Source organism: Balaenoptera acutorostrata, chromosome 6 (genome assembly GCF_949987535.1).
Source record: "Balaenoptera acutorostrata chromosome 6, mBalAcu1.1, whole genome shotgun sequence".
Classification (NCBI taxonomy): Eukaryota; Metazoa; Chordata; class Mammalia; order Artiodactyla; family Balaenopteridae; genus Balaenoptera; species Balaenoptera acutorostrata.
The window spans coordinates 103,885,504-103,911,142 of NC_080069.1; the positions used below are offsets into that span (position 1 = coordinate 103,885,504).

General features: G+C 45.3%; 1 protein-coding gene across 4 annotated transcripts in view; it reads right to left on the reverse strand.

Annotated features, from left to right (window-relative positions):
* Positions 1-4,646, reverse strand: part of SUSD1 (sushi domain containing 1) — a 154,741-nt gene extending 150,095 nt beyond the window's left edge. For 2 of the 4 annotated variants that reach the window (XR_009008661.1, XM_057548763.1), the window contains exon 1: positions 3,810-4,645. Coding sequence is in view for 3 of the 4 variants with exons in the window: in XM_057548763.1 (XP_057404746.1) it covers positions 3,810-3,915 (106 nt within the window). In the remaining variant the exon portion in view is untranslated. Of the gene's footprint in view, positions 1-3,809 lie in introns of all 4 variants that reach the window. The other 2 variants (XM_057548764.1, XM_057548765.1) reach the window with 1 other exon arrangement.
* Between the last annotated feature and the right edge of the window lie 20,993 nt (positions 4,647-25,639).

Consider the following 25,639-nt stretch of genomic DNA (forward strand, 5'->3'; position numbering starts at 1 on the left):
ATGACGGAGTGAAGACCAAGCCTACGGAACGCACGATTCAGGAAGTCAGGTGCACTTTACACAGTAACAACTTCCCCAACCCTCTCCACCATCGCTCCCCAAGCCTCTCAAGGCCTCTGCCCGCCCTCTGCCCACCCTCTGGCCTTCCCAAACCCCAGCCACTCCCAGACTCAGAGCAATGCCAGGAAAAGTTTAAGAAACAGGACTGACTGGTTCCAGCCCTCCTGGCCCATTCCTAACCTCTCTGCTCCCCTAGGGCTTGGCACCGTGCCCGCCCACCAACACCCTCCTGCTCTACCAACTATCACTTCACACTTCCCTCACACTCAGGCCACCTGACTTTGGCTCCTCCACTCTCTCCTCCCTGAAAACGTCTTGGATAACAATTAAATGTAATTCAGCAATGTTACCGTGAGAGACTGAATATACAAATGGACAACCCCAGACCACACATAAAAATAGAACTCTGACCCACAATCTGCAGCCATCGGTCTAGGAAGTCAAACCACAACCTCTGTAGCAATAAGTCCTAAGTGGTCAGGATTTAATCAATATTGGACAGCTTCCATAATTTTTGCCCACGCTTCAAACTTAGGACCAATCAGAGAAAGCCAAATACACTCCCCTAACCAATCACACGAGAGACCTGCTGTCAGAGAGAAGCTATCTCCAGCTTCCTCATGGCAACATCCTCCAACCAACCCAGGCATACCTGAAACCTTCCTTTCTGTTCCACTGTAAAGTTTTTACACTCCCCGGCCTGCCTGTGAGTCTCTGACAAATGTAAATGATGATCGCTGACTCTTTTGCTAGAGCAAGCTCTGAATGAACAGCCTTTGCCTGTTCTCATTTGAGTGGTCTTCGTTTACTTCCATACCAGATTCCTAATACAAGCCACAGTCCCTACTCACAAGGAGCTCTTAGTCTAGTAAACAATTACATTGCAATATGGTGTAAGTGTATAGAGCAAGGGTACCTTATAAATATGTATGTATATAAGTAAGTGTGTAGTGGCCCATGTAATACGGTACAGAGGGGCTTCCAGGAGGGAGGACAATTGGGCTGCTTTTGAAAAATGAACAGCACTAAGTAGCTAGCTGTGGGGGAAGGGAAGAGTTGTTCTCCATTCTTCCCCTTCCCTCCCCTCTCCCTATCGAACTTTCCCACTTGTAGACCAACTTTGCTTTTTGACCTGCTCCAATAAATATTTCCTTTATTTTTCCATTTTCAGTTTCTCCCTCTACCCAATAATTCCCCTCATTCGTGCCGGAGTCTGCTTTACCACTGCCCCCAGCAAAAAAATTTCTTGCACTGACCTGGCCAGCCCAACTGAATGCTATCTTCTCTTTCCTTCTATCTTCTTTAAAGAATACCTACTCTGCAGCCAAAGTCCTGCACTCACTTGAGCCCTCTGCATCTGGCTCTCACCTTCACTGCTCTGCTAGCTCTGGCTTCCACTGACAGAGTCACCACATCCAAAGCCTGGTTCTCAGTCTCCACTCACTTGGCTCCCCTTCCCCTGGTTTCCTGGATGCTCTACTAGCCCGGTCTTCCTCCGATCTATGTGGCCACTGCTCCTTCTCCTCCATGTGCATCTACCATCTGAACTTAGTCTTTCCAGGAATCTGTCCTTGGTCCTCTTACTCTTATCAACCTCAAGGCTTCAAGTGACCATCAAGTCTCCATCATTTGCACACACTTACTGTCCACAGTCTCAACTCCCTGTTGGTTTCATCTCTCCAAAAGTCCTAGCATTACCTCGAATTCAGGATCTCCAAAACAACTAGGCATCTTTCTTCCAAAATCTTTTTTTCTCCTCCCATAGACCCACATACCCAAGTCACCCAGTCCTAAACCCTTAGTGTTCCATCTTCCCTCTTCTGTTCCCTTGCACCTTAACATCTGTCATTAAGTCCTTCCAGTTCCCTTTCCACCTTATCACCTACATGCAGTCCTCATCTCCCGCTGTCATGACTGTGGGGCCAGTCTTCCGGCCTCAGAACTTCTAGAACAGATATTACAACTTCCTCAATGGCCCTAAGCATCCAGTCAGTTCCCACATTGACCACTGCAAGGAAACCTGCCCTTAATCAAACCAGGTTCTACACGGTTGTAAATGATGGGAAAATGCCTGCGTAAGGAGAGGAGGCTCAACCAGGCAACCCCGGCTTCCATTTCCCTAAATTCACCCCACAGCCATTAAGCAGTTGCAGATGGATGGCCTTAGGTAGTTACTTTGTTCAACCATCTCAGGCCAGCAAGCCAATGGGACCCCAGTGGACAGTTTCCTAGGCTACAGTCTTCTTTACACAAAGATTCTGAAACAGGCTCCAAGCATCTGCAAGCTTTTATGCACACTGCCGTGGGAGACCAAGTTAGAGAAGGAAGCTAGAAAGCCCACCAGAGCATCTGATGTATAAAAATGGCCACTCCAGAAGGTTCGGCTGTCAAGAAAAACACCGTCCAGAGATGGTAAAAGTCCCAAGGTAAAGAGAATTGAGGGGAACAGGAGTCTGAGCCACAAAGTCCCCTCATACCTCCTTACATAGAATTTGCCATCCACTACAGGAGTGTTTCATTTTATGAGGGAAGCTGGAAGCTTTTCTTATACCAGTTTTTACATCACTCCCTGTACTAAAAGCTGCAGTGATTTCCAATGGCTACTCACTGCCCAGGAACAACTAAGTCTAAATGCCTTGGTCTGCCAATCACAACACTCTGCCTTCTGGTTAAATCCAATCTGCTTTTCTGCCCCTATTTCCCACACACCTCCTACACACCAGTCAAACTGAAACACAGCCCCCATGCTTTCGTGCCTTCGTGTGGTTCCTCACCTTGTCCCCTCCACCTGGAATTCATTCATTCTACACATATTTGTGAAGAGTTGACTGTGCCCTCTGCTATGAGTTGGGATGCCTTTTCCTCCTCTTCCCATATCCAAATATTACCAATCGTTGTTGGCCCAGTTCAAAGGTCACCTCATCCATGAGGCCACCAGATTCCCTTGGTCAGAAATGGTCTTTCCCTCCTCTGACCACCCACCTCTTCAGAGCACTGATGGCGTTCTGCCTTTATTACAGTTATTTGAGTAAATGCCACCTCCCTTCCGTGTCTGAATCCTCTGCGTAACTCGTACCACGTTCAACACTGCGTTCTGCAAGGGGAATAAAAACTACTCCAACTGCCTAGAAATGGCTTATTTGCTTGTCTGTCTTCTGCAGAATATGAGCTCAGGACCAGCACAAGACCTCACATCCTTCACAGGGAAACTATTCAAGGACCATTCATCTGTTGAATGAATGGCTTAATGACTGCTTTATTCCCATAAACTTCCTTACACTTCTTCCTCACCGTATTAGCATCTGGTTCTTCATCAAAGGGAAAAAATTAAAAGGTAGAAAGACAACTGCTCCGGGTCAAGAATTCGTCGCGGAAAAGCCACAGCCGGGCCGGAAGCGTGACAGTGCAGGCGGAACGCCCTTCCACGCCCTCGCGCGCCGGGCGCGGCTCTCCTGGGGGGCCCCCCTCGCTCGCGCCCGGTCCCCACTCGCGTCAGGTCCCCCGGGGGCGCGGGCCGGGCCGCTGCGCACTTGTCTCCCACAGCCTCGGACCGGGCCGGAGGCGGGGAAGCCCGCCCGGGAGGCCCTCCCGCTTCTCGGAGCCCCGCCCTCCGATCGCCCACCTGCGCCCCGCTACCGGGCTCCGCGCCAGCCCGGCCCAGGGGCGGGGGAGCGTCCGGGGCGCGCCCGGCGTCGTCCGGGCCGCCGCTCCCCGCTCCCGCGCCGCGCCTGCTCCCCGCCTGCACTCACCGTCCGCGCCCGGCGCCCGGGGCACGCCGAGGGCCAGGCTGAGCAGCGGCAGGAGCGGCAGCAGGCGCCCAGGCGGGAAGCCGGCGCCCCGGGGCCCCCGGGCCATGCCGCCGCCGCCGCCTCCCTCCCGGCGCGCCCGCGACTCCTCCTGCGGCCCCAAGGCGCCGAGATAAGGCGGCGGGCGCCCCGGGGAGGGGGCCGGGCGGGCCGCTTCCGGCGCCAAGCTAGAGAGCTGAGGGCTCCGCGGGGTCCCGGGGAGCGGCAGCGGCGGCGGCGGCGGCGCGCGGGCCCTTCCTCCCCGCCAGGCCCGCGCGCCGGGGGGAAGGCTCGTTCAGCCGCTCGCGGCTTCACCTGGCCGTGCCCCCTGCTGCGCGCCGGGCACGCGGGGGGCCCGGGGACACGCTGCGGGTCCGGCTTAGTGACACAGCTGAACGTAGAGTCCCGGACTGTGCCAGAAGAAAACGTCCCCCGTGCTCTAAGCGTGTGGAACGATCGCGGGATCCAAGGCGGTCGGGAGCTCAGGGAGGCACCCCCGGGGTGGCAAAGGAAGAGGGGTGAGGGGCAGAAGGAGCGGGAATCTTCCAGGAGCTGAAAGCGAGCCGGGTGAGGTGGCTGGAGCTCCAAGGGCGAGAAGCCGCCGGCCCAGGCCACCTAGGGGCGACAGGCTTGACCAGGCGACAAGACCGTCTGGGGCGCGAGAGCTGGCAAGACTTCCTGCTGCTCCGAGGACACTCAGCTTGGGGCGTCAGGGAGGCTTCAGGAAGAAGTAGGCGAAGACCTGAGAGTGAGAAGGGCGCGGGAGAGGAATCTAAGCGGTGAGAGGCGTGGGCAAAGAGACAGACTAGAGAGTGTATTCTAGCAATGGCGAGCTAGCAATGGCGAGCAGGACCGCCTCAGATTGGAACGGAAGGCTGGAGAGCAGCACTGAGCTGCGGAAATAAAGAAGACTTCATAAACCAAGTCAAGGAGGTTGCTCAGAAGCTGTCACGGGGTTTTCAGCAGCGCGACCTCATCAGGAAAGGCTCCCAGGGTCGGCTCTGGGGGATTGGGATTGGGTCTGAGGAGGCAGGGAGACTGCCTGCAGCTGCTTCAGGGTTCCAGACAAGAGAGGACACGTCCAGGAGCAGGGCATTGACAATGAGTATGGAGAGAAGTGGCAAATGAGAGTGGTATTGGGTGGAATCCACTGGATTTTATGGCCAGTGGACTGTGGTGGACAAGGAAAGAGAAATTACAGATGTCACCGAAACTTTTGGTTTGGACAACTGGGTTGATGGTGGCAGGAGTCACTGAGACAGAAACACAAAGGGAATTGTGGCAAGTTAGGGTAGAGAGGCTGCAGGGGGAGAAAAAATAAGTTCCAGGTTGAAGGCTTTCAGCTCGGGATGTCTGTAGGGCTCCCCAAGAGCAGAGCCCCCCACTCCTTCACCCATATCCTCACTTGCTTTCTCTCTGTGCCTTGAGCCCACTCTAACCCTAACCACCAATGCACACGCCCATATAAGGGCTCAACTTGTTGTGCAGCCTTAAAAAGAAGTCGTTAAAAATACACTTCCTAGGCCCTTTTGCAGCAGGCTTTCTTGCTAATTATTTTTTGCTCAGCAAAGATAAGAGCCTGCTTTGGGGAGTAGGAGATGGACAGTGCAAGTACTGCAAACTATCTCCTATTATTTAGACAGTTTCTTTGTTAAGCTCCGCTCTCCATGAACTTTGAAATCATGTCACTGTTTCAACAAAAATACATTCAAGACATTTTTAAGCCAACCTATACCTCTCCTTCTCTGCCATGCTCCCCTGAAAAATAAATAAGTTTAAATACATTTGTGTATATATGTGTATACGTTTTTTTTTTTTTTAATTGGTGATGTCAGGGAAAAATATCCAAAACTTGGAAATGGGCAAAAGAGATTACTGGGTGTCTTTTCAGTGGGGTGCTGGGTGCTGTGTAGTAGCCCTTCTGGAGATTGATTCTAGAGGGTTGTGCACCTTTGATGGACTTTCTATTGACTAGGCTATTTATAACTCTGTAGGGGTAAAGTTAACTTGCAGAAAGTTGATGATAATGCAAAAGATTCTTGTCCGTAGCAATGCAAATTAATTTTTCCAGTAGAGATATGGGTGATTTCTGCCAGATAAAAAATAAGATAAACCTAATTAGATTTTGTCTTATGACATAAATCAGTTACCCAGTTTTGCATCTATTAGCAAATTAATTTCTGAAATATATCTAATATATATACATATATATACATATATGTTCTTCAAATTTTCCTTTAAACCTTATTATCTTACTAGTTCTCCTTTAAAGTCAACATCTTGCTGAGTCCCTCATGAATTGGTTAAATAAAATCTTAGATAAGTTTTCATTTTATGTTTGCATGAACCATGTTTTTTAACTTTTAAAAATTTTAAAATACGTTATACTCATATTCTACATTAGATTGTGTGACTTTCATCAGTTCTTTTTATTGGCTCATTTTTTGCTTTCAAACAAATATTTTTTTGCAAAAAAAAAAAAACTACATCCTACCCAATGGTGAGTTCATGGAATCACAGAATGAAAAATTATCTCATCAGTATTTGTCACTAGAATTAAAAGAGAATATTGAACCTGTGTTAAATTTGGAGCAATGAGATTATTGCCGAGAAAATATTTAGCTTAAGGAAAATGTTCTTCTTTTAAGAGAGCACGGCCAATACACAAATACCTTCTAAAAGAGAATTTAGAGAGAGCTCTTTTTTTCCATGATATCAAGATTTTAATGACTTCATCTACGAAAAAATTGACTTTTGGTTTCAAGATGGCATCATAAACCCTGAAAGATCTCTCTCCCCTGCTTCCCAAATCCCAGTAAAATGGCCAGAGATACACACATACACACACCCAATTAAGTATGCAGAAGTGCTTTCAAACAGGAGCGAATGCCATCAGTGAACCAAATAGCTTTGAGAATTGCATTGGATTAGATTTGCCACGTGGCCTCCACAAAAATGTCCACTAAAAGAGATGGGAGGTAGGGTAAAAAAAAAAAATTTAAATACATGTAATTTAAAATTGTTTTAAATTATATGCACACTTCAAGTTACTATTTGTACTTATTAACACAATGTTCAGATTTTTAGGGGTTTTTTGTTTTGTTTTGTTTTGTTTTCTTGGCTGCGCTGTGCGGTATGCGGGATCTTGGTTCCCCCACCAGGGATCAAACCTGCACACCCTGGGCTTCCCTGGTGGCACAGTGGTTAAGAATCCACCTGCCAATGCAGGGGACACGGGTTCGAGCCCTGGTCTGGGAAGATCCCACATGCCGCGGAGCAACTAAGCCCGGGCACTACAACTACTGAAGCCCGCGAGCCTAGAGCCCCTGCTCCGCAACAAGAGAAGCCACTGCAATGAGAAGCCCGTGCAGCGCAACGAAGAGTAGCCCCCACTCACCGCAACTAAAAAGAAAGCCCGCGCGCAGCAACGAAGACCTAAGGCAGCCAAAAGTAAATAAATAAATTTATTAAAAAAAAAAAAAAAAAAACCTGCACACCCTGCAGTGGAAGCACAGACTCTTAACCACTGGACTGCCAGGGAAGGCCCTGTGCAGGTTTTATAATATTTTCAGATTTACTCCAGAACCACCATGTAGGAATTGTTGGGAAAAAAATGCATAGTACACTTTTTACCAGTTCAAAGCATTTTATTTTCCTCATCTGTGTACATATTGTTCACTACAATCTGCTTCTTCAGGCTTCGGGCCACCAAATTGCCAGTTTCCTGGCTCTCCAGGAAAATTACCATTTTCCACACTTAAAAAAATAACTTCTAACTTTTTAAAAAGTTTTTTTATAGTAATTTACTCATCAGTGAGCCTTCATGTGATTAGACAAAATATTTAAAACCTACCTAAAATATTGAGATTACTGACCAATATCGTGGAAGTGATCTTAAAGGACATCAAGCAGGTATACATAATCCAGAGAGCTTCCTGATTTGTTCCTGTTTCCCATCATCAAAGGTTAAGAAATATTGAAGTCCATCTTAATGCGTCTTGCTACACAATCAAAACATTCAGTGACAACAAAGAACACCCATGCTCACAACAGCATTATTCACAAGAGCCAGAGGGTGGAAACAACCCAAATATCCATCAAAGGACGAATGGATAAACAAAATGTGGTAGAGCCATACAATGGAATATTATTCAGCCTTTAAAAGGAAGTAAATTCTGACACATGCTATACTGTGGATGAACCTTGAGGGCATTACGCTAAGTGAAATAAGCCAGTTAAAAAAGGACAAGTACTGGAAATTCCCTGGCAGTCCAGGGTTTAGGACTCCGCCCTCTCACTGCCTAGGGTCCTGGGTTCTATCCCTGGTCAGGGAACCAAAATCCCACAAGCCTCATGGCCAAAAAAAAAAAAAAAAATAGGATAAGTACTGTAAGTGTCCACTTATGTGAGTTACTTAGAGTAGTCAAATTCATAGAGACAGAAAGTAGAAGTGTGGTTGCCAGGGGCTTGGGGGAGAGGGGAATGGGAAGTTGATGTTTAATGAGTAGAGAGTTTCAATTTTGCAAGATGAAAAAACTCTGTGGGTGGGTCGTGCCGATGGTTGCAAAACAAGGTGAATGTATGCCGCTGAACTGTACATTTAAACATGATTTAAATGATTTTAAAAATCAATGAGAAAAAAATGTAAGTACCAATTTTTATTTCAGGCAGGCACTAACATGTAGGGCTCCCCAAATCAATTTTGGATCCTGGGAAATCAGAATTATAGGAAAGGTCCCTTGGAAAGCCCCATCCCCCAACCCCCGAGACACAAATGGATGGGATTCCTAGAGATCCCTGAATGGGCTATGAGGCAGCCAGGGGTGTGGGTAGGAGGAGGGCAGGAAAATAGAAAATGAACACTGACCTAGTATCTCTAGGGTTTTCCCCCAGGCAGCTCTTCAGTGTGTCTGCTTACAATGTAAAGTTTGGGGTTTGCCTGGTGGGTTCTCATCTGGATAAAATATAAAGCCAGAAGGAGAAGAGGGACAGGGAGGCTGGATACCATATACCCTGGAACTTTCCTGGAAAAGTCCCTTGCTTGGTCATCACACTCCTGACCAGAAATGACGTCCTGCTTTTCCCAGAGGCTGGCTTGGGCATACTACTAGCGGGCTTGCAAATTGTAAATAAACTGCTTATCTGTGGGTATTCCGGGAATGGTTTGAATGTCTAATTCTAATGAGTTGGATATACTCCGGTGTTGAACTTATTGCCTGAAGTTTGCATTACCAGGAATGATTTAAATGTTTGAAGCCTTTGAATGATGTTAGTTGAAAAATAGTTTGAAACAGATAAAAGTCAGTCCCTCTGTAACACCACACTCCACGCTCACACACATTTGTCACACACATCTATCCCTAGCTGACGTGACATCTGAGAACACCGCAAGGCCGCCTGAAATGGACCACATTGACCCTTCCAGAATGGAGTCATCCTCTCAAGCAGATTTGTCCGATTGATAACAGGGACCTGTCTCTATGGAGAAATGCCCTGCTGATGACTGTCTATAAGTCAAGTACTGGTAAACTTACCATTCTTAAAGCCACCATCACTGTGGGTTTTTTTTGTTTGTTTGTTTGTTTTAATTTTTCTTTATTTTTGGCTGTCTTGGGCCTTTGTTGCTGTGCGTGGGCTTTCTCTAGTTGTAGCGAGTGGGGGCTACTCTTCGTTGCAGTGCGCGGGCTTCTCATTGGCTTATCTTGTTGTGGAGCACGGGCTCTAGGCACGTGGACTTCAGTAGTTGTGGCACGTGGGCTCTAGAGCGCAGGCTCAGTAGTTGTGGCACACGGGCTTAGTTGCTCTGCGGCATGTGAGATCTTCCCTGACCAGGGCTCGAACCCGTGTCCCCTGTATTGGCAGGCGGATTCTTAACCACTGGGCCACCAGGGAAGCCCCAGACTTATCATTCTTAAAAGCTCAATGACTCTCAGACACTTTGTTGCCATGTGAGAAACAGCAGGATTATTCTGCCTTCCTCAGCATGCCTCTCCCTCCTCCAGAACACACACACAAACCAAACACCCTACCTGGAGTTAGTTTGTGGAGCGTGGGTTACAAGTAGACTATCGGCTGCTGTACATGGCTGTGCTAGAAGCTGTGCTGTCTGACGTGTCACCCATCCAGGACACCAGTGTTCTCAGAAAAGCAAAGCAAACATGGGTGGGAAGTGATGGCTCAGTAGAGCAGGCCCTCCCTCCTCATTTTGCACTGGCAAGGGCGCTCTGACGGGACTCAGACATCCTGTGATCCCACCAGCAGAAGCTGGAGGGGCGGAAGATTTGGATTTGGAAGCAAACTTCAGGCACTCCAATTGAAGTTCAGGGAGCAGCTGGCATAGAATTCAACCATCCTCCCCCTGATCTCAGGAGGCAGGGGCAACACCAAGTGAGACTGGGGCTCTGTCACCCAATTCTCTCCCTCTCTCTCCCTCTCTCTCTCTCTCTCTCTCTCTCTCTCTCTCTCTCTCTCTCTCTCTCTCTCTCTCACACACACACACACACACACACACACACACACACACACACACAGTCACCTGCCTCACTTGAGGAAGCCTCAGCTGTTGGTCTGTTTGTTCCACAAACCCCAAAAGGAAGCCTGCTGACAGCCCATTTCCGGACCTAGAATCAGCCTGAGGACCCTTGCAGCCACCCACAGCCCTGAGGAGAAGTGGGGCGCCTCTAACCATGACTGACACAATTGCTGAGGAAGCCCACAGCAGCTGTGAAGGCTGATGGAGCTAGACTTTGCTTGATAAATACCAGCCAACAGTGAAGACTCATATCACTGACCTTGGTAAATAGTGCAATCTTCAAATTAGAAATAGTGTATTCAATTATTTTGCAATGGACTTAGCTGCAGGTTTTACTGGTTTCTTTACTAACTGCTGGTTTTTGTGCCCTATGTCTTCCTGTTTCACCCTCTTCCTCCTCCCCCTCCTTCTCTTCCCCCTCCTCCTCCCCTTCCTCCTCCCCCCTCCTCCTTCCCTTCTTTTGCCTTTCCCCCTCCCCCTCCTCCTCCTCCTCCCCCTCCTCCTCTTCCTCCTCCTCCTCCTTCTTTTTCATCTTCTGGTACATTGTATCTCTTTCAGAAACTATTCCTGGATGATAAACTTTCAGAATCCTTGCATGTCCAAATATATCTTGACTTTGCTCTCATCATTTACTTAAAGATTAACTGAGTTGAGAATTCTGAATTCAAAATAATTAAATGATAGGGTCATGGTGTCTAGAATCTGGATTCAGAATAATTTTTCCTCAGAATTTTGTCTTCTGTATTAGTATTACAGATGAGAACCACAGGCTAATTTGATTACCAATTCCTTCCAGGCGATGTGTCTCCCATGACACTCAAGCTAAGCTTTGGGGATTTTCTGTCTATCCTTGGAATTCAGAAATTTCATCAGGATGTAGTTTTTCATCATTCTTGCCCAGCACTCATTGGGCCCTTTCAATTTGTAGATTTGAGCCTTTCTTCAGCAGAGACATTTTTTCTTTAATTCTTTGATTGTTTAGTTCTCTCAGTTCTTTCTATTTATCTCTTCTGGAATGTATGGTAGGCAATTTCTAAAAGCTTGCCTGTAGCCTCCATGGCTCAGTATTTATCTTATTCTCATCATCTTCTTTGCCTTTATTCACTGAATATGGGAGACTGCTCTAACACAATCTTCCTGCTCACTAATTTGATCTTCATTCATACCTATTCTGCTCTTCAGTCCATCTGTTCAAATTTTTTTTTTAATTTCATCCATCATAATTTTAATTTCCAAGAACTCTTTCTTTTTATAGAATGCTTTTATTTCTGTAAATGTGATAACTTCTTGACTTCCTCTGAGTATACCAACTGTCATATTTTAAAGTTCTTTTCTTTCTTGATTAACTCTTTCATCAGGAGGTTGTTCATTTATTTGTAGCATTGGATGACACTTCTGCTGGTTTTCCTCATTTGTTTCATGATTTTCAATTGCCTGTTATTTTTTTACATGAGAGTCTCATCTGTTTAGAATTAGTAGTTTGGATATATTTCCCCAGGCCAGGTGAGAATCCCTGCTCTCTTAGGAGTAAATGGAGATTTGGTTACAGTGGTCCTAGCTCTAATGGTTGAGGGTGGGAGGGGGAAAGTGCACAATGGCTACTCTCTCTGACTCCAGGGCCTTCTATGGAAGACTCATGTATCATAAATCTCATCTTAATTGATAAGCAATAAGCTTTACTCAAAATTTTCACTTGGGGAAAAAATCCAGGACCCACCACTTCTAAGGCAGAATATGGGTGCAGATGTTTGCGGCTCATGAATTAATTACCAGTTCACCATCATACCAGTTCCTTCTCCCTGTCCCTGCTGTCTCTGAACTTGAGGTTATTCTGGTGTTCTAATTAGAAAGTTCACTTTTTTGAAGAGCCTCTTTCTGCTTTCATGGGTTGGAGGTGCATTGGCTCTTTCATGGTTTTATTAATCTGACATCTGCTTTATATCTTCCACAAATCATCTCTATTTTGGTGCTCTGATAATACCCTGCCTGGATTTCCAGTACCACTTTTAAGTGATTCTTTTTTTTTAATTTCTGTTTTTTAAAACTGAGGTATAATTTACATACAGTGAAATACACAAATATTAAGTATACATTTCTACTTCCAAAGTCGTGGGGCTTCCCTGGTGGTGCAGTGGTTGAGAATCCGCCTACCAATGCAGGGACACGGGTTCGAGCCCTGGTCTGGGAAGATCCCACATGCCGCGGAGCAACTGGGCCCGTGAGCCACAACTACTGAGCCTGTGCATCTGGAGCCTGTGCTCCGCAACAAGAGAGGCCGCGATAGTGAGAGGCCCGCGCACCGCGATGAAGAGTGGCCCCTGCTTGCCACAAGTAGAGAAATCCCTCGAAAAGAAACGAAGACTCAACACAGCCAAAAATAAATAAATAAATAAATAAATTAAAAAAAAAAAACAAAGTCGCCCTATAAGTCACTTGCAGCATTTAATTGTCTATCCTTCCCATTAGACTATAAGTTGCTCAAGGCCACGTGAGTGCTGTATTAATCAGCTATCCCTGTATCTGGCAAAACTCCTGGTACCTGGTAAGCATTCTACATATTTGAGGAAGGAAGGAAAGATTGGAGTCAGTCACTGTCTGTCCTAGGTTGCCAGTGGATATTAATATTTGGTTCAGCTGTGCAACCTTGGAAGAAGCCAATGTAGACAATCTTCAGATTAGTCATCTCCCTACATGTCTCATTTCCTGTTCTTTCAAGGACTTGGTGGCTCCTAGATGATCTATCCCCAGGTGACTGTCTCCTAGACTCTGCTGACACCCCACATTGTTCTGACTTGTTTGCACAGTGGTGTTTAAAATGGATATGAGTGAGAAACTTTGAATTTGTGCCAAAGTGGGTAATGGAAAATGAAGCACGTATTAGCCAGTTCAAAAGATTTCTTATGCTTTGATTTTCTCTGGCAGGTTTGTGGAATAAACCTTAAGCACTCACGGGTAATTTTTAAATCAAATTATTCTTTTTCATCATGGTAGCTACTTCTTAAATATAATTTGCCAGTAACAGGCACAATATTAGGCTGACAGGCCACAAACCTTAGAAGCTCGCCTAAAACACAGGTGCCATGCATCATCGAAATCAAGCCACCTGCACCTGCTCAAACCGACTAGCTCTCCATATTACTAGCTCGCCAGCTGCTGTCAAAATTCCTCTTTCCTGGGTCCCTCTGCTTCATTTCCCTGCTGTGTGCTACTTAGGAGACTTTTGGTTCATGTGACTTCATATGATGCAAAATGTTGAAAGCAAAACTGGAATTTATTGGCTCCCATAACCTAAGAGGTTCACTGACAGATCTGACTTAAGGTGTGACTTGGCCAAACACAAACAGTGTCCCTGGAATCCAGTTTCTTCTTCTTAGCTCTGCTTGCTCTGTTCTTCAGGTTTTCCCCTCATGACTATATGATGGCTGCCACAAAGCAGTTCTTACATACTCTCAGCTTCAAATCCAGTGGAGAGAGAAAGCTCTTTCCCAGAAGTGACACAAAAGCCTGAAGCCTATTTCTCCCTGGGGACAGGTGCCTATAGTAAACCAAACACACCATAGTCCTGGACAGGATCAATAATTAACCTAGAGCTACCAGGGCTCAGCCTGAGTGTGGGGTCAGCCTCACCCAAACTCCAAGGACTGAGCTGGGAAGGAGGGGCTCACGATGGAAACACAGGGTAATGTTTCATCAGAAGGGTAAATGGTGCCAGGCGGCAAAAACAGTAGGTGTGACTGTAAGTTGTGAGCACGCCGGCTGTTCAGAATCTCTCCCTTCTCAACTTAACTGATATGCCTTTTCACAAATCAAAGCTTATTTGAGCTGGACTCCTTCTCCATGTGGCATTCTAGGATGTGTATTTGAGTGTCATCATTCTGGGTAACTACTTTTTGTTTTACTGTTGTTGTTGTTGTTGTTTTAAGTCTTTATTGAATTAGTTACAATATTGCTTCTGTTTTTTATGTTTTGGTTTTTTGGCCATGAGTCATGTGGGAATCTTAGCTCCCTGACCAGGGATTGAACTCACACCCACCCCGCATTGGAAGGCGAAGTCTTAACCACCGGACCGCCAGGGAAGTCCCTGTTGTTGTTGTTTTAAGCTACATCTACCTAAAGAGTTATTTATGCCCCAAACTGATCACTATACTTGAGGAATAGTCTGACCAGTGTCGAATCAAGTGGATCTTTTCCCACAGGTCCTAATAGTAAACCCTTGTAACAGACTCACATCTTGTATAACTCAAGTGTACGACCTTAAATGCCTACCCATTACATTTTACATTGTTGCATACAGTCCATTGCACTTACCTCTGGTCTTTTAGAACATGATGACTCCAGAATACACTAGAAATGGCTTTCTGGAGACCAGCTCTCTACCTCACCCAGAAGTAATGAGCCTGAAGTCACCTCAGGCTGACTCCCAGGACCTGTTTAGAGTGGCCTAAAAGGGGAGGTTCCAGGCAAGGAGGCTCTGTGTCTTCCTTAAACCACACACTACATTTGTAGCCTCCACCAAGATGTAGGAAGGACTATGGCTTCTAAATTAACCTAGTTTCTAAGAAGCATTTGTCTGGCTTAAACAACGGCCTATGAGGCCTCAGATAAGGGGCCTTCCAGCTGCCCAGATCAAGAAAGATATCATTAAGGAGGAAGCCTTCAAACTAGACCCTAAAAGATGGGTAGATTTTTAACAGATGACAACAGGGACCCAAAGGAGAACACAAGACAGACAGAAGAGGGCTCTTCTCTGAAAAAAACCCAAAAAACCAAAAAATAACTGCAAAGAAATTTCCTAAGGGTTGGAGATATCTGGTTTGCCACAGATACTCGGAGAAGAGAGTCAGAAATTGAAAGGAAAATCCTGCTGATGTCCAGCCCTAAGCCTCCAGTGCTCTCAAAGGCCTTCCCCAGGAAGTGTCTCCAAACCAGGATGCTATTAAATTGTAGCAAGAAGAGCGCCACCCTGAACCCCACTTTTCAGAGGGCCCTGCCAATTACAGCCATATTCTTAAGAATTACTTTTATTAATGCACAAAATAGCACTTTCTGGTTCATCATCTGATTATGAAAGTCATATGGGTGAATTATGGAACTTTTTCTTTTTTTTCCTTTGAGAAATAAACAGTCTTCATTAGGCTCAGACCAGGAATCTGAAAGTCTTGAGGACGTCTGCATATTTGTCAGTTTTCTTCTCCATGTTCTTTTCAGCCTGTTTCCGTAGCCTCATGAGCTGTCCTTCCTTCCTGTAACTGACCTTGGCCTTCTCCTTCCTCTTCTCCTCCAGGGGCTGCTGCCACTGCCAACGCCGCGAGCCAGGCACCCCAGGGAGGCAGACTTTCACACAAGCTTCACGCGCATGGCCTTGAGGGCGGCAGGAACCACGCTTTGATTTTTCTGGCCATAGGGCAGTGGGGTCCCATCAAACACCTTGAGGGCTCAGGGCGGCTTGGCATCACGTGGTTTTGGGGAAAGCCTTCCGTGCACCATCCAAAAGGTGCGGCAAGGGACTCGGGAGCTGAGGCGGCTGCACGTTAGTTAGCGTTCATCAGCTTGCAGAGGAAGGTCAGGAATCTTACCTTGCTTCTGTAGAAATTGCCAGAAATGTCGGTGGCCTCACAGGGCATGTCCACCACCTCCCAGCCCTGCAGTACTTGCTTGACCTCGATGGGCGACCACCTGCTCAGGGAGACGGCTGGGGCCATTAGCACCAGGACCTGACCCTCTGCCACCTTGGGCAGCCGCCTGGGAAAGTGAAAGATTTTAATACAGAAAAATTATAAAGAAGAAAAGAAAGACAGGAAAAACCTGAACATTAATTTATTAAAAATCGCTCAGGCTTTTCCTCTTAGCATTGTCGTAAGCAACCTGTAACTCTAAACATCCACCCCCATAATCAACCCCACCCAGACTCAGGAAATGTTTCTCCACATCTCTTGCCCCACATTCTTTTTTTTTTTTAATTTATTTTTGGCTGCGTTGGGTCTTCGTTGCTGAGCACGGGCTTTGTCTAGTTGTGGCCAGCAGGGGCTACTCTTCGTTGGGGTGCGTGGGCTTCTCATTGCGGTGGCTCCTCTTGTTGCACAGCAGGGGCTCTAGGCGCACGGGCTTCAGTAGTTGTGGCTCGTGGGCTCTAGAGCACAGGCTTCAGTAGTTGTGGCGCACGGGCTTAGTTGCTCCACGGCGTGTGGGATCTTCCCGGACCAGGGATGGAACCTGTGTTCCCTGCATTGGCAGGCGGATTCTTAACCACTGCATCACTTGGGAAATCCCTGCCCCACATTCTTGAAACAAGAGGTGTCAGCTTCCAAATACCCAGAAATACCCAGAAAGTTTCTCATTATATCACTCCTGACCTCAGAGGTAGATACTTCAAAGGATAGGGAGGATTGAGAACTGAAAGTACATAAAGGAGAGAGAAGACAGATTAATTAACTTATTAAATCCCTTCTCTGTGATAGTACGGATGTAACAGATTCTTTCATGATGAAATACCATTTTCCAGTAGTGCTGAGTGTCTACCATCTGTTTTTCTTTCTTTCTTTCTTTCTTTTTTTTGTGAATCAACTCATTTATTTGACTTCGTCCGTTGGGGGATGGGGTGGGATGGGATCAAGGCTGTAGCTTCGGCCACGCCCACTGGAGTGGGGAGGGGGCCTGTCAGGCTGCTGTTGGAGCCTTGCCCTCAGGAAAGCCTCACAAGTGCACTGTCATGCTCATCTCCCCCGGCCTGGGAGCCAGACACCAGGGAGAGATCTTTCCCCCCCCCACCCGCTCTAGAGCCCTGTGCCACACACTGGTGCTGCCCCTCACCCAGACCCGACACCAGCAGGCCTGAGCAGGGCAGGAGAGTAAGGCCACGGTGGTGACAAGAATGGCCTGGTGGTGGTTGTGACCCTCCAACAGCCCTCTCTGCCCAGCCCCTGCCTGAGGCCAGACTTGGATCCAAGAAGCGACTGCTGCTTCCCCAGCTGTGTGGGCAGGTGTCTGGGGAGGGAGGCCAGCTCTGTGGTCCCAGCTCCCCCTCAACATGGGTGACAGTGGGCACAGGCTGTTTCCGCCACCAGGTCCCTTGGCCCTATTGAAAAATAAAGTGACTTGGACTTCCCTGGTGGCGCAGTGGTTAAGAATCCGCCTGCCAATGCAGGGGACACGGGTTCGATCCCTGGTCCAGGAAGATCCCACACACCGCGGAGCAACTAAACCCGTGCGCCACAACTACTGAGCCTGTGCTCTAGAGCCCGCGAGCCACAACTACTGAGCCCGCATGCTGCAACTACTGAAGCCGTGCACATAGAGCCCATGCTCCACAACAAGAGGAGCCACCGCAATGAGAAGCCCGCGCACCCCAACGAAGAGTAGCCCCCACTCGCCACAACTAGAGAAAGCCCGCAAGCAGCAACGAAGACCAAAACAGCCACAAATAAAAAGAAATAAATAAATTTTAAAAAAAAGAAAAAGAAAAAGAAAGTGACTTACAAAAATATATACATTTTAATCCCACATAAATTACTGGCAATAGACACAAAGTGGCAGCTGGAGGTGCGTGCACTCAGCAGGGGGACAGAGGAGGTAATAATTTAGGGGGGAGGATATCTTCACGTTATACCTAATCCATGGCTCTAGAGGTACTCACAAATTTGCACAGTTTTTGCAACCATGACAGTTGAGTACTTTGCAACCTAACAATTCATATGGGGCTTCCCTGGTGGCGCAGTGGTTAAGAATCCGCCTGCCAACGCAGGGGACACTGATTCGAGCCCTGATCCGGGAAATTCCCACATGCCGTGGAGCAACTAAGCCTGTGCACCACAACTACTGAGCCTGCGCTCTAGAGCCCGCGAGCCACAACTACTGAGCACATGTGCCACAACTACTGAAGCCCACGCACCTAGAGCCCATGCTCCGCAACAAGAGAAGCCACCGCAATGAGAAGCCTGCGCACCCCAGTGAAGGGTAGCCCCCGCTTGCCGCAACTAGAGAAAGCCCGCGTGCAGCAACAAAGACCCAGCGCAGCCAAAAATAAAAAAATAAATTAAATTTAAAAAAAAACAATTCATATGACTTTTAAATTTGTAAATATATTGGTCTACATCTAATGCATATGATGCATGATCCCAGTTCTTTACTGTTGGCAGCTAAATGAGTATCAAAGGCTAGAACTGTGAATAGTTTTAAGTTTATAGATTTATTTTTTAGATTTTATAGACTTAATCAAATCTTTACAAAATTAAATTAAAAGTCAGCTTTATTTAAATGATTTTGACTTCAAATGTTGATATTAACCCATCATAATGTGTATCTTACTCTTCATTTTAACAGAAGATTTTGACTATTTTAGAAGACAACTTGTTTTTTTTTTGGCTGTGCCTCATAGCATGTGGGATCTTAGTTCCCTGACTAAGGATACAAACCAAGCCGCCTGCAGTGGAAGTGCGGAGTCCTAACCACTGGACCCTCAGGGAAGTCCCTAGAAAACAACTTCTTAAATTGTAAATACTAAAATAATTTGAATTTTTTATTTTGATTTACTGTTTTTGATAAAATATATTCAAAATTTGTACCCTGTGAACACAATTACATTGTATTTTTTAAAAATAAATTTATTTATTTATTTGGCTGCATTGGGTCTTCATTGCTGTGCACAGGCTTTCTCTAGTTGTGGCGAGCGGGGGCTACTCTTTGTTGCGGTGTGCGGGCTTCTCATTGCGGTGGCTTCTCTTGTTGCGGAGCATGGGCTCTAGGTGCACGGGCTTCAGTAGTTGTGGCACGTGGGCTCAGTAGTTGTGGCTCGTGGGATCTAGAGAGCAGGCTCAGTAGTTGTGGCGCACAGGCCTAGTTGCTCTGTGGCATGTGGGATCTTCTTGGACCAGGGCTCGAACCCATGTCCCCTGCATTGGCAGGCGGATTCTTAACCACTGCACCACCAGGGAACGCCTACATTGTATTTTTAATGCTGCAGAATTAAATAGATCCTACCATCTGTTTTTGTTTTGTAAATAAAGTTTTATTGGCACACAGCTACGCTCGTCATCTACAGGTTGTCTATGGCTGCTTTCATGATATAGTGGCAGAGCTGAGTAATTTTCACAGAAACCGTATGGCCCACAAAAACCTAAAATTTTTACTATCTGGTCCTCCATAGAAAAAGTTTGCCAACTTCTGCTTTGGATGTTTACTGTCATAACAGTACAAATTATGTGAAAATCTTTAGTATGTCAACATAATTTTGCTGAAATGAATAGAAAAATATTTTTATGGGGTACATACACAAATCTTATAAATTGTGTATATCTTTATTTGATTACTCATCCAAACATCACTCACTGGCTACTGAACAGAACACCCAGATATGTGCAGTAATAATTAAATTCTGTCACCTTAACAGTCTGCCAACTTTCAGCCATATAAAAGTCAGAGCTGTTCCCATATTTTTCAATTTTGTAGGAAGATGTATTATTCAATATGAGATATGTGTACTCTTGCCCCAGACTCTGCAAATACAGCGTCGGGCCTGCCAGCGGCTGCTCTGAAACCTGCCCGTGTTCTGGGGCACTGGGGGCTGGGCCTGGATGCTGAAGCCTGGGAGATGGACCCTGTGCCTTTGATGGTAGTTCCTATGGAGGGTGCAGGGTTGGGTGGCTGCCAGGACATTTGGACAGACACAGCACCTTCTGTGTCTCCTCTCCCCTTCTGCAACAGACCAGGTGGGACCATCTTTGACCCTAGAAGCCCATGTAAGCTTCCAGGCCAGGTGTGTGGGAGGCTTGGCCCTGGGAAGAACTCCTGAGGGACTGTCAGGGCAGAGACGGCTCTCCCGCCCACACCCGCAGCCCTGCGTTTCTTCCAACAGCTGTGGCCTTCTGGCCACTGTCCAGGCTCTGAACTTATGTGCCAGCAAGAGCCATTGCGGCCTGTGGCGACTGTGCAGCTAAAAATGTCAGGCTGGTGCTCAGGGCCCATCCATCCTGGGAGTGGCAACCGTTTACAAAATGTCGGCAAATCTTTCCTTCACTGATGCCCAGATTTAGCAAATAAAAATACAGGATACCCAGTTAAATTTGAATTTCAGATCAACAACAAATACTGTTTCAGTACGAGTATGACGCATGCAATAATAATGCATAAAATGATATAAATATCTCATGAACAATATTGCATAATATGATATGAGTATGTCCCATGTGTCACTTCTCAGACAAGCAGTGGGGCATTTAAGAACCAGGGCCTTGGGACTTCCCTGGTGGTCCAGTGGTTAAGACTCTGCGCTTCCACTGCAGGGGGCGTGGATTCGATCCCTCATCGGGGAACTAAGATCCCACATGCTGTGTGTGCTGGCCAAAAAAAAAAAAAAAACAATGAAGAACCAGGGCTTTTAAGGATCATTGCTTTTTCCCTGCTGAGGAGACTTTGGAGGCCATGTTTTAGATGGTATAACTACAAGATGGAGGATGGTTGCCTGGTTCATAGAGATGAACTTTTATTTATTGTTGGAAGCTGTGAATTTTTAGGGTTTATCTGTTATCACAGCATCACCTACACTCTCTTGACTATTACATCATTCAAGACCCTGCCCAGACTTCACTCTGGCTCCTTTCCCTTCCATTGTGCTCTGCTGGTGTTTTATAAATACTTTCTTACAGTGCTTAATAAATGCCTGCTTAGTTATTTCTCTCCCTCTAACCGGGGCAAGGAGCCTTGTCTTATTCGACCTTGTGACCCCAGGACCTCACATAGTAAGTACTTTACCATGTACTGAATGAATGGCCAATAATTTCCCGAGTTTGGAGGCAGAAGGTATGTTCATATTCGTCTTGGTTTCACCAAGGACGATACCTCTCCAGGTTTTATCTCTGTTGTTCCTTAAATAAAGGATCACCTCCCTTTAAAGGTCTGCAATCTTGGGAAATCGAATTACTTGTAGCTGTGTTATTTACATAGTGGCTGGTAATCTCTTCTGAGCAAGAGATGGTGGGTGATACATTCACTCATAGTCACAAATTAAAAGAGAAACATGACAATGACCTTTCCACTGTGAGAGTAAAGGTCACCTGGCATTCAGAAGCCCTAATTGCAAGGCTGTGTTTGCATTCTAATCGTCTATACTTCCTGGGGATGTCATTACTACTGGTGCAGAAAGTCTGGGTCCATAGTCTACTTAGAAGAAAGAAGGAATTATTATTTCCTTAAATGTTTACTCTCTTTAGATCAGTGGTTATCAACCAGGGGGTGGGAAGGGAGCATGCCAGACTCTCAGAATAGGGGGAAACATAGAAAATATTTTTATTTTTAAAAAACTCACTTCCAAAAAAAAAAAAAAAAAACTCACTTCCTAATACAAAATACAGAGATTCAAGTGTGACACTTTAGGGTGACAAGCCCGTGGAGAACATGGAATGAGAAAGCATTCAGAACAAGCTGCGGGACCAAGATGGGCGCTCAGCAAACATCTATACTGCATGTTTGGTACCATCTGTGCAAACACAAAGTCAGTATTCTCTGTTTGAAGGGGAGTGTAGTTTTTTATTTTAAAGCAAGTTCTGATTTTGAGTCCTTCCCATGCACAAGAGAGGGGGCTTTGATGAGTGTAGGAAGATGAAGAAGCAGAGACCATTCTGTTTGGAAGTTTGGCTGTGAAGGGGAAGATGAGATGTAGAATGGTAGGCAAAGGAGCATCGGGGGTTTTATTTCCTTGTTTTAAGATTGGAGCGAGTTGAGAATGTTTAAAAGGCTGACAGGAAAATCCAGTGAAGCAGATGAGACGGAAGAAGCAGGAGAGACGAGCCAGTGGATACAGATAATGGATGGTGGATAGAGTGAGATCTCTGGAGAGGTAGGAGGGGATGAGAACCTGGTCACAGGAGGGAAAGAGGAAAAAAGGCACAAACAATGGGTGTGGCTGCAGTAAGTTTTAGAGTCGCTGGCAGGTTGCCATCAAGGCAATCAGGGGGTGGATAGAAAACGACTGGTTTATTGGCCTTTTTTGTGAATATCTGAATGACGGTGCCAAATTTGTACAAATTTCTTCAGTTCCATACTGAAGTTTGTGGGTGGCCAAAGAAATATTCACTTGGCTAAATTTAGAAACTATTACCCTACTTTAGGGCGAGGCTAACTTTTGCAAAATTTTCGAAAAAGCCTAACTTTGCAGTTGAGCTTGTTTTGCTTGGAATATAGAATTGAAGCCCTGAAGACATTGAATCTGAATTATAAAGGGTCAAACACCAAACTTGCTTGTTCTTGTAAGCATTTATAACAAAAATCCATTTCTAGATTCAAGTTGATATCGAAATGTCTTTTCATTTTCTCATCTTGATGATGTTCTAAAGGACAAGGATTTTGAGATTGGCTTCCAAGAAAAACAAATTCCAACCCCCTCCAGTCCAGCTGCAGGATAAATTCAGGATAACTTTTCCTCGTGTCAGGGGTAGACCCAAATTTCCTTTGGGAAACTCCGGGGGAAAACTCTTCCTTCCTGATATTCAGTCTTTGCCAGGAAAATTCTCAAGAAGGGTTGAAATGAACACAAGTTTGAGTCAGTTACATAAGAGAATATTTAGAAAAGCATACTGGAGAATTTAGGGCTAAAGTAGTTCCCAGTTTATCACAGAGAAGAGAAGCGATTTGTGTGCCGTTATATCATTTCCAACAGTGTACACTTGCTAAGCTGATTTGTGCACCTCTGGCTATGCAAACCAAGCAGGCGCAGACTTGACTTAGAAAATGCTTTGTCTTCCACACTGCATAAGACTCAACGCTTTTATGGGGAGCTGTACTGTACACTCAGTGCTCACATTGATAACCACCTTAATAAGGTTAAAAAACATGGATTTTTTAAAAAGACCAATATACATTTGTTCTCAAAAATTGCTATTGCTTTATTTGTTTTTAGCTATGATGGTTACATTATTATAAACTTTCTAATAACCCCAAAGGGGAGCATGAGATTTGCATGTTTATCAAAGGAGGATAAAGAAGAGTTGAGAAAAACTGCTGTAAATGGAAAAAATAGTGCTGAAAAAAGACACTGGTAGGGGGATAAGGAATAGCTGTCTGCAGAGGCTCCACCTTGTTGACAGCACCCTGTTTAATTCAAATTTCTGGCTTAGTTGGAGGGTGTGGATCATTTCCTTACAGGAAGATGAAGGTCAATCATGTGATCGAGGACCTGGTTGAACAAATGACTGTTCAATAGCTTTTGACAAAAAAAAAAAAAAAGATAGATTTTGGATAACATTTAATATGTTCAGGCGCTGTTCTAAGTACTTTATGTATAGTAACTCATTTATTCCTCACAATAATTTTATAAGAAAAGTATTATTATCATCCCCATTTTATAGAGAGGCAACCAAAAAGTCAAGTGTAATGGACTGAATTGTGTCCCCCCAAATTCATAGGTTGAAGCCCTAACTTCCAATGTGACTATATTTGGAGATAAGCCTTTAGGAGGTAATTAAGGTTAAATGAGGTCATAAGAATGGGGCCCTAATCCAATATGACTGGTGTCCTTAGAAGAGGAAGAGGCACCAGGGATGCATGAGCACAGAGGAAAGGCCATGTGAGGACACTGCAAGAAAATGGCCATCTGCAAGCAAGGGGAGAGGCCTCCAAAGAAACAAAATTTGCTGAAAACTTGGTATTGGACTTCCAGCCTCCAGAACTATAAGGAAATAAATTTCTGTTGTTTAAACCACCCAGTCTGTTGTATTTTGTTATGGCAGACTTAGCAAATTAATATACCAAGAAACTAATTTGCCCAGGATCTTTTCACAGCTCTTCTGAACCCAGACAGTCTGGATTCAGAAATCATGCTCTTGACCTTCTTCTCTTCATCCAGTGAGTTAAAGCAGCACTGTCCAATAGAAATATAACTATAGGCCACAAATTTGAACCTCATATGTAATTTACAACATTCTAGCAGTCACATTTTAAAAGACAGATGAAATTAATTTCAATAATATATTTTATTTAACACAATATACCAAAGTATTATTTCAGCATGTAATAAATATGAAACATTATTAATAAAATATCTAACATTCTTTCTTTTTTACCAAGTCTTCAAATCCAGGGTCTATTTTCTACTTACAGCACTTCTCAGTTTGGACTAGCCACATTTCAAGTGCTCAGTAAGCCACATGTGACTAGTGGCTGCCATACTGACAACACAAGTTAAAGCACTTTCATGGTTCTCCACTGTGTGCAAGATAAAGTCAAGTCTCCTTAAATGGACAGGTAGAGTCTGTCCTGATGTAGCCAGGGCAAAAGTGACAGGCCCCAGTATTCTCAACATGCCCCATCTGAGATGAGAACAAGCTTCCACTCCATGATTAGGGGCTGGGTGGAAGAACAAAGCCCCCACCTCTTGACCACACTCGGGACTTAGTCTCAGCAACAGATGGCTGCGGGTAAGATGAGAAAAGCTGTTGTTCTGCAGCTCCCAGGAAGAAAATCCTCCGCGTGCCGGGAGATGTTCTTGGCTGCAGCTGTCTGCCTGGGAGCTGGGACTGGGGAGAGAGGAAGCCATCTTGGTTCAAATACCATAGACTCTGACCTTTCTTACTAAGTTTTTGTAGATGTTCTTGAATACATGTTTCTTTGTGTGCTGTTTATCTTTAGGACCATTTCCAGAGTCCTTAAACCATTTTGTTTTTTTTTAATTTTCACCAATATTACTGGGGAGCAGGTCAGCGGAGCCCCTCATGCTGTCATGCCAGAAGCCAATCTTTAGAACTGCGTCTCTTAAGGTCCATGGCTGGCAAAGTTGTTCAAGGAGACTCAGGATAGATGACAATATGTATTAGATTCTGAGTGATGACTTTATTCATGCAAGAAAAATAAAACTTTGAAATAATACCAAATGATGATTAGGTGACTAACAATCCTATAATGTTAGAGGTTAACTTGTAGAAAACTGTTAAGGATGTTTTGTTTTGTTTTGTTTTTAAGTATCTGGAAGAGAAGAGAACCTCAAATGTTATATGGTTTAATTGCTGCAGAAGATTAACTGATTTTATATTTAAATTAGAAATCTCATTTCAGAATTCCTTCCCCTACTAATTATATGAAACCTAGTTCTTCTAATTCTTTTCTATCCAGCTCTGTCATTCTGCCATCTCCTTCATTAATGAGTTAAATAAAACTTAAACTCATGCTATCTTTGGTACAAGACTTATGTTTTTAACAATTTAAGAATTTTGCTTTTCAAACATCTGCAATGTCAATTCTCTTTTTCCTGCACAAAGAGCACAGGCCCCAGTCAATG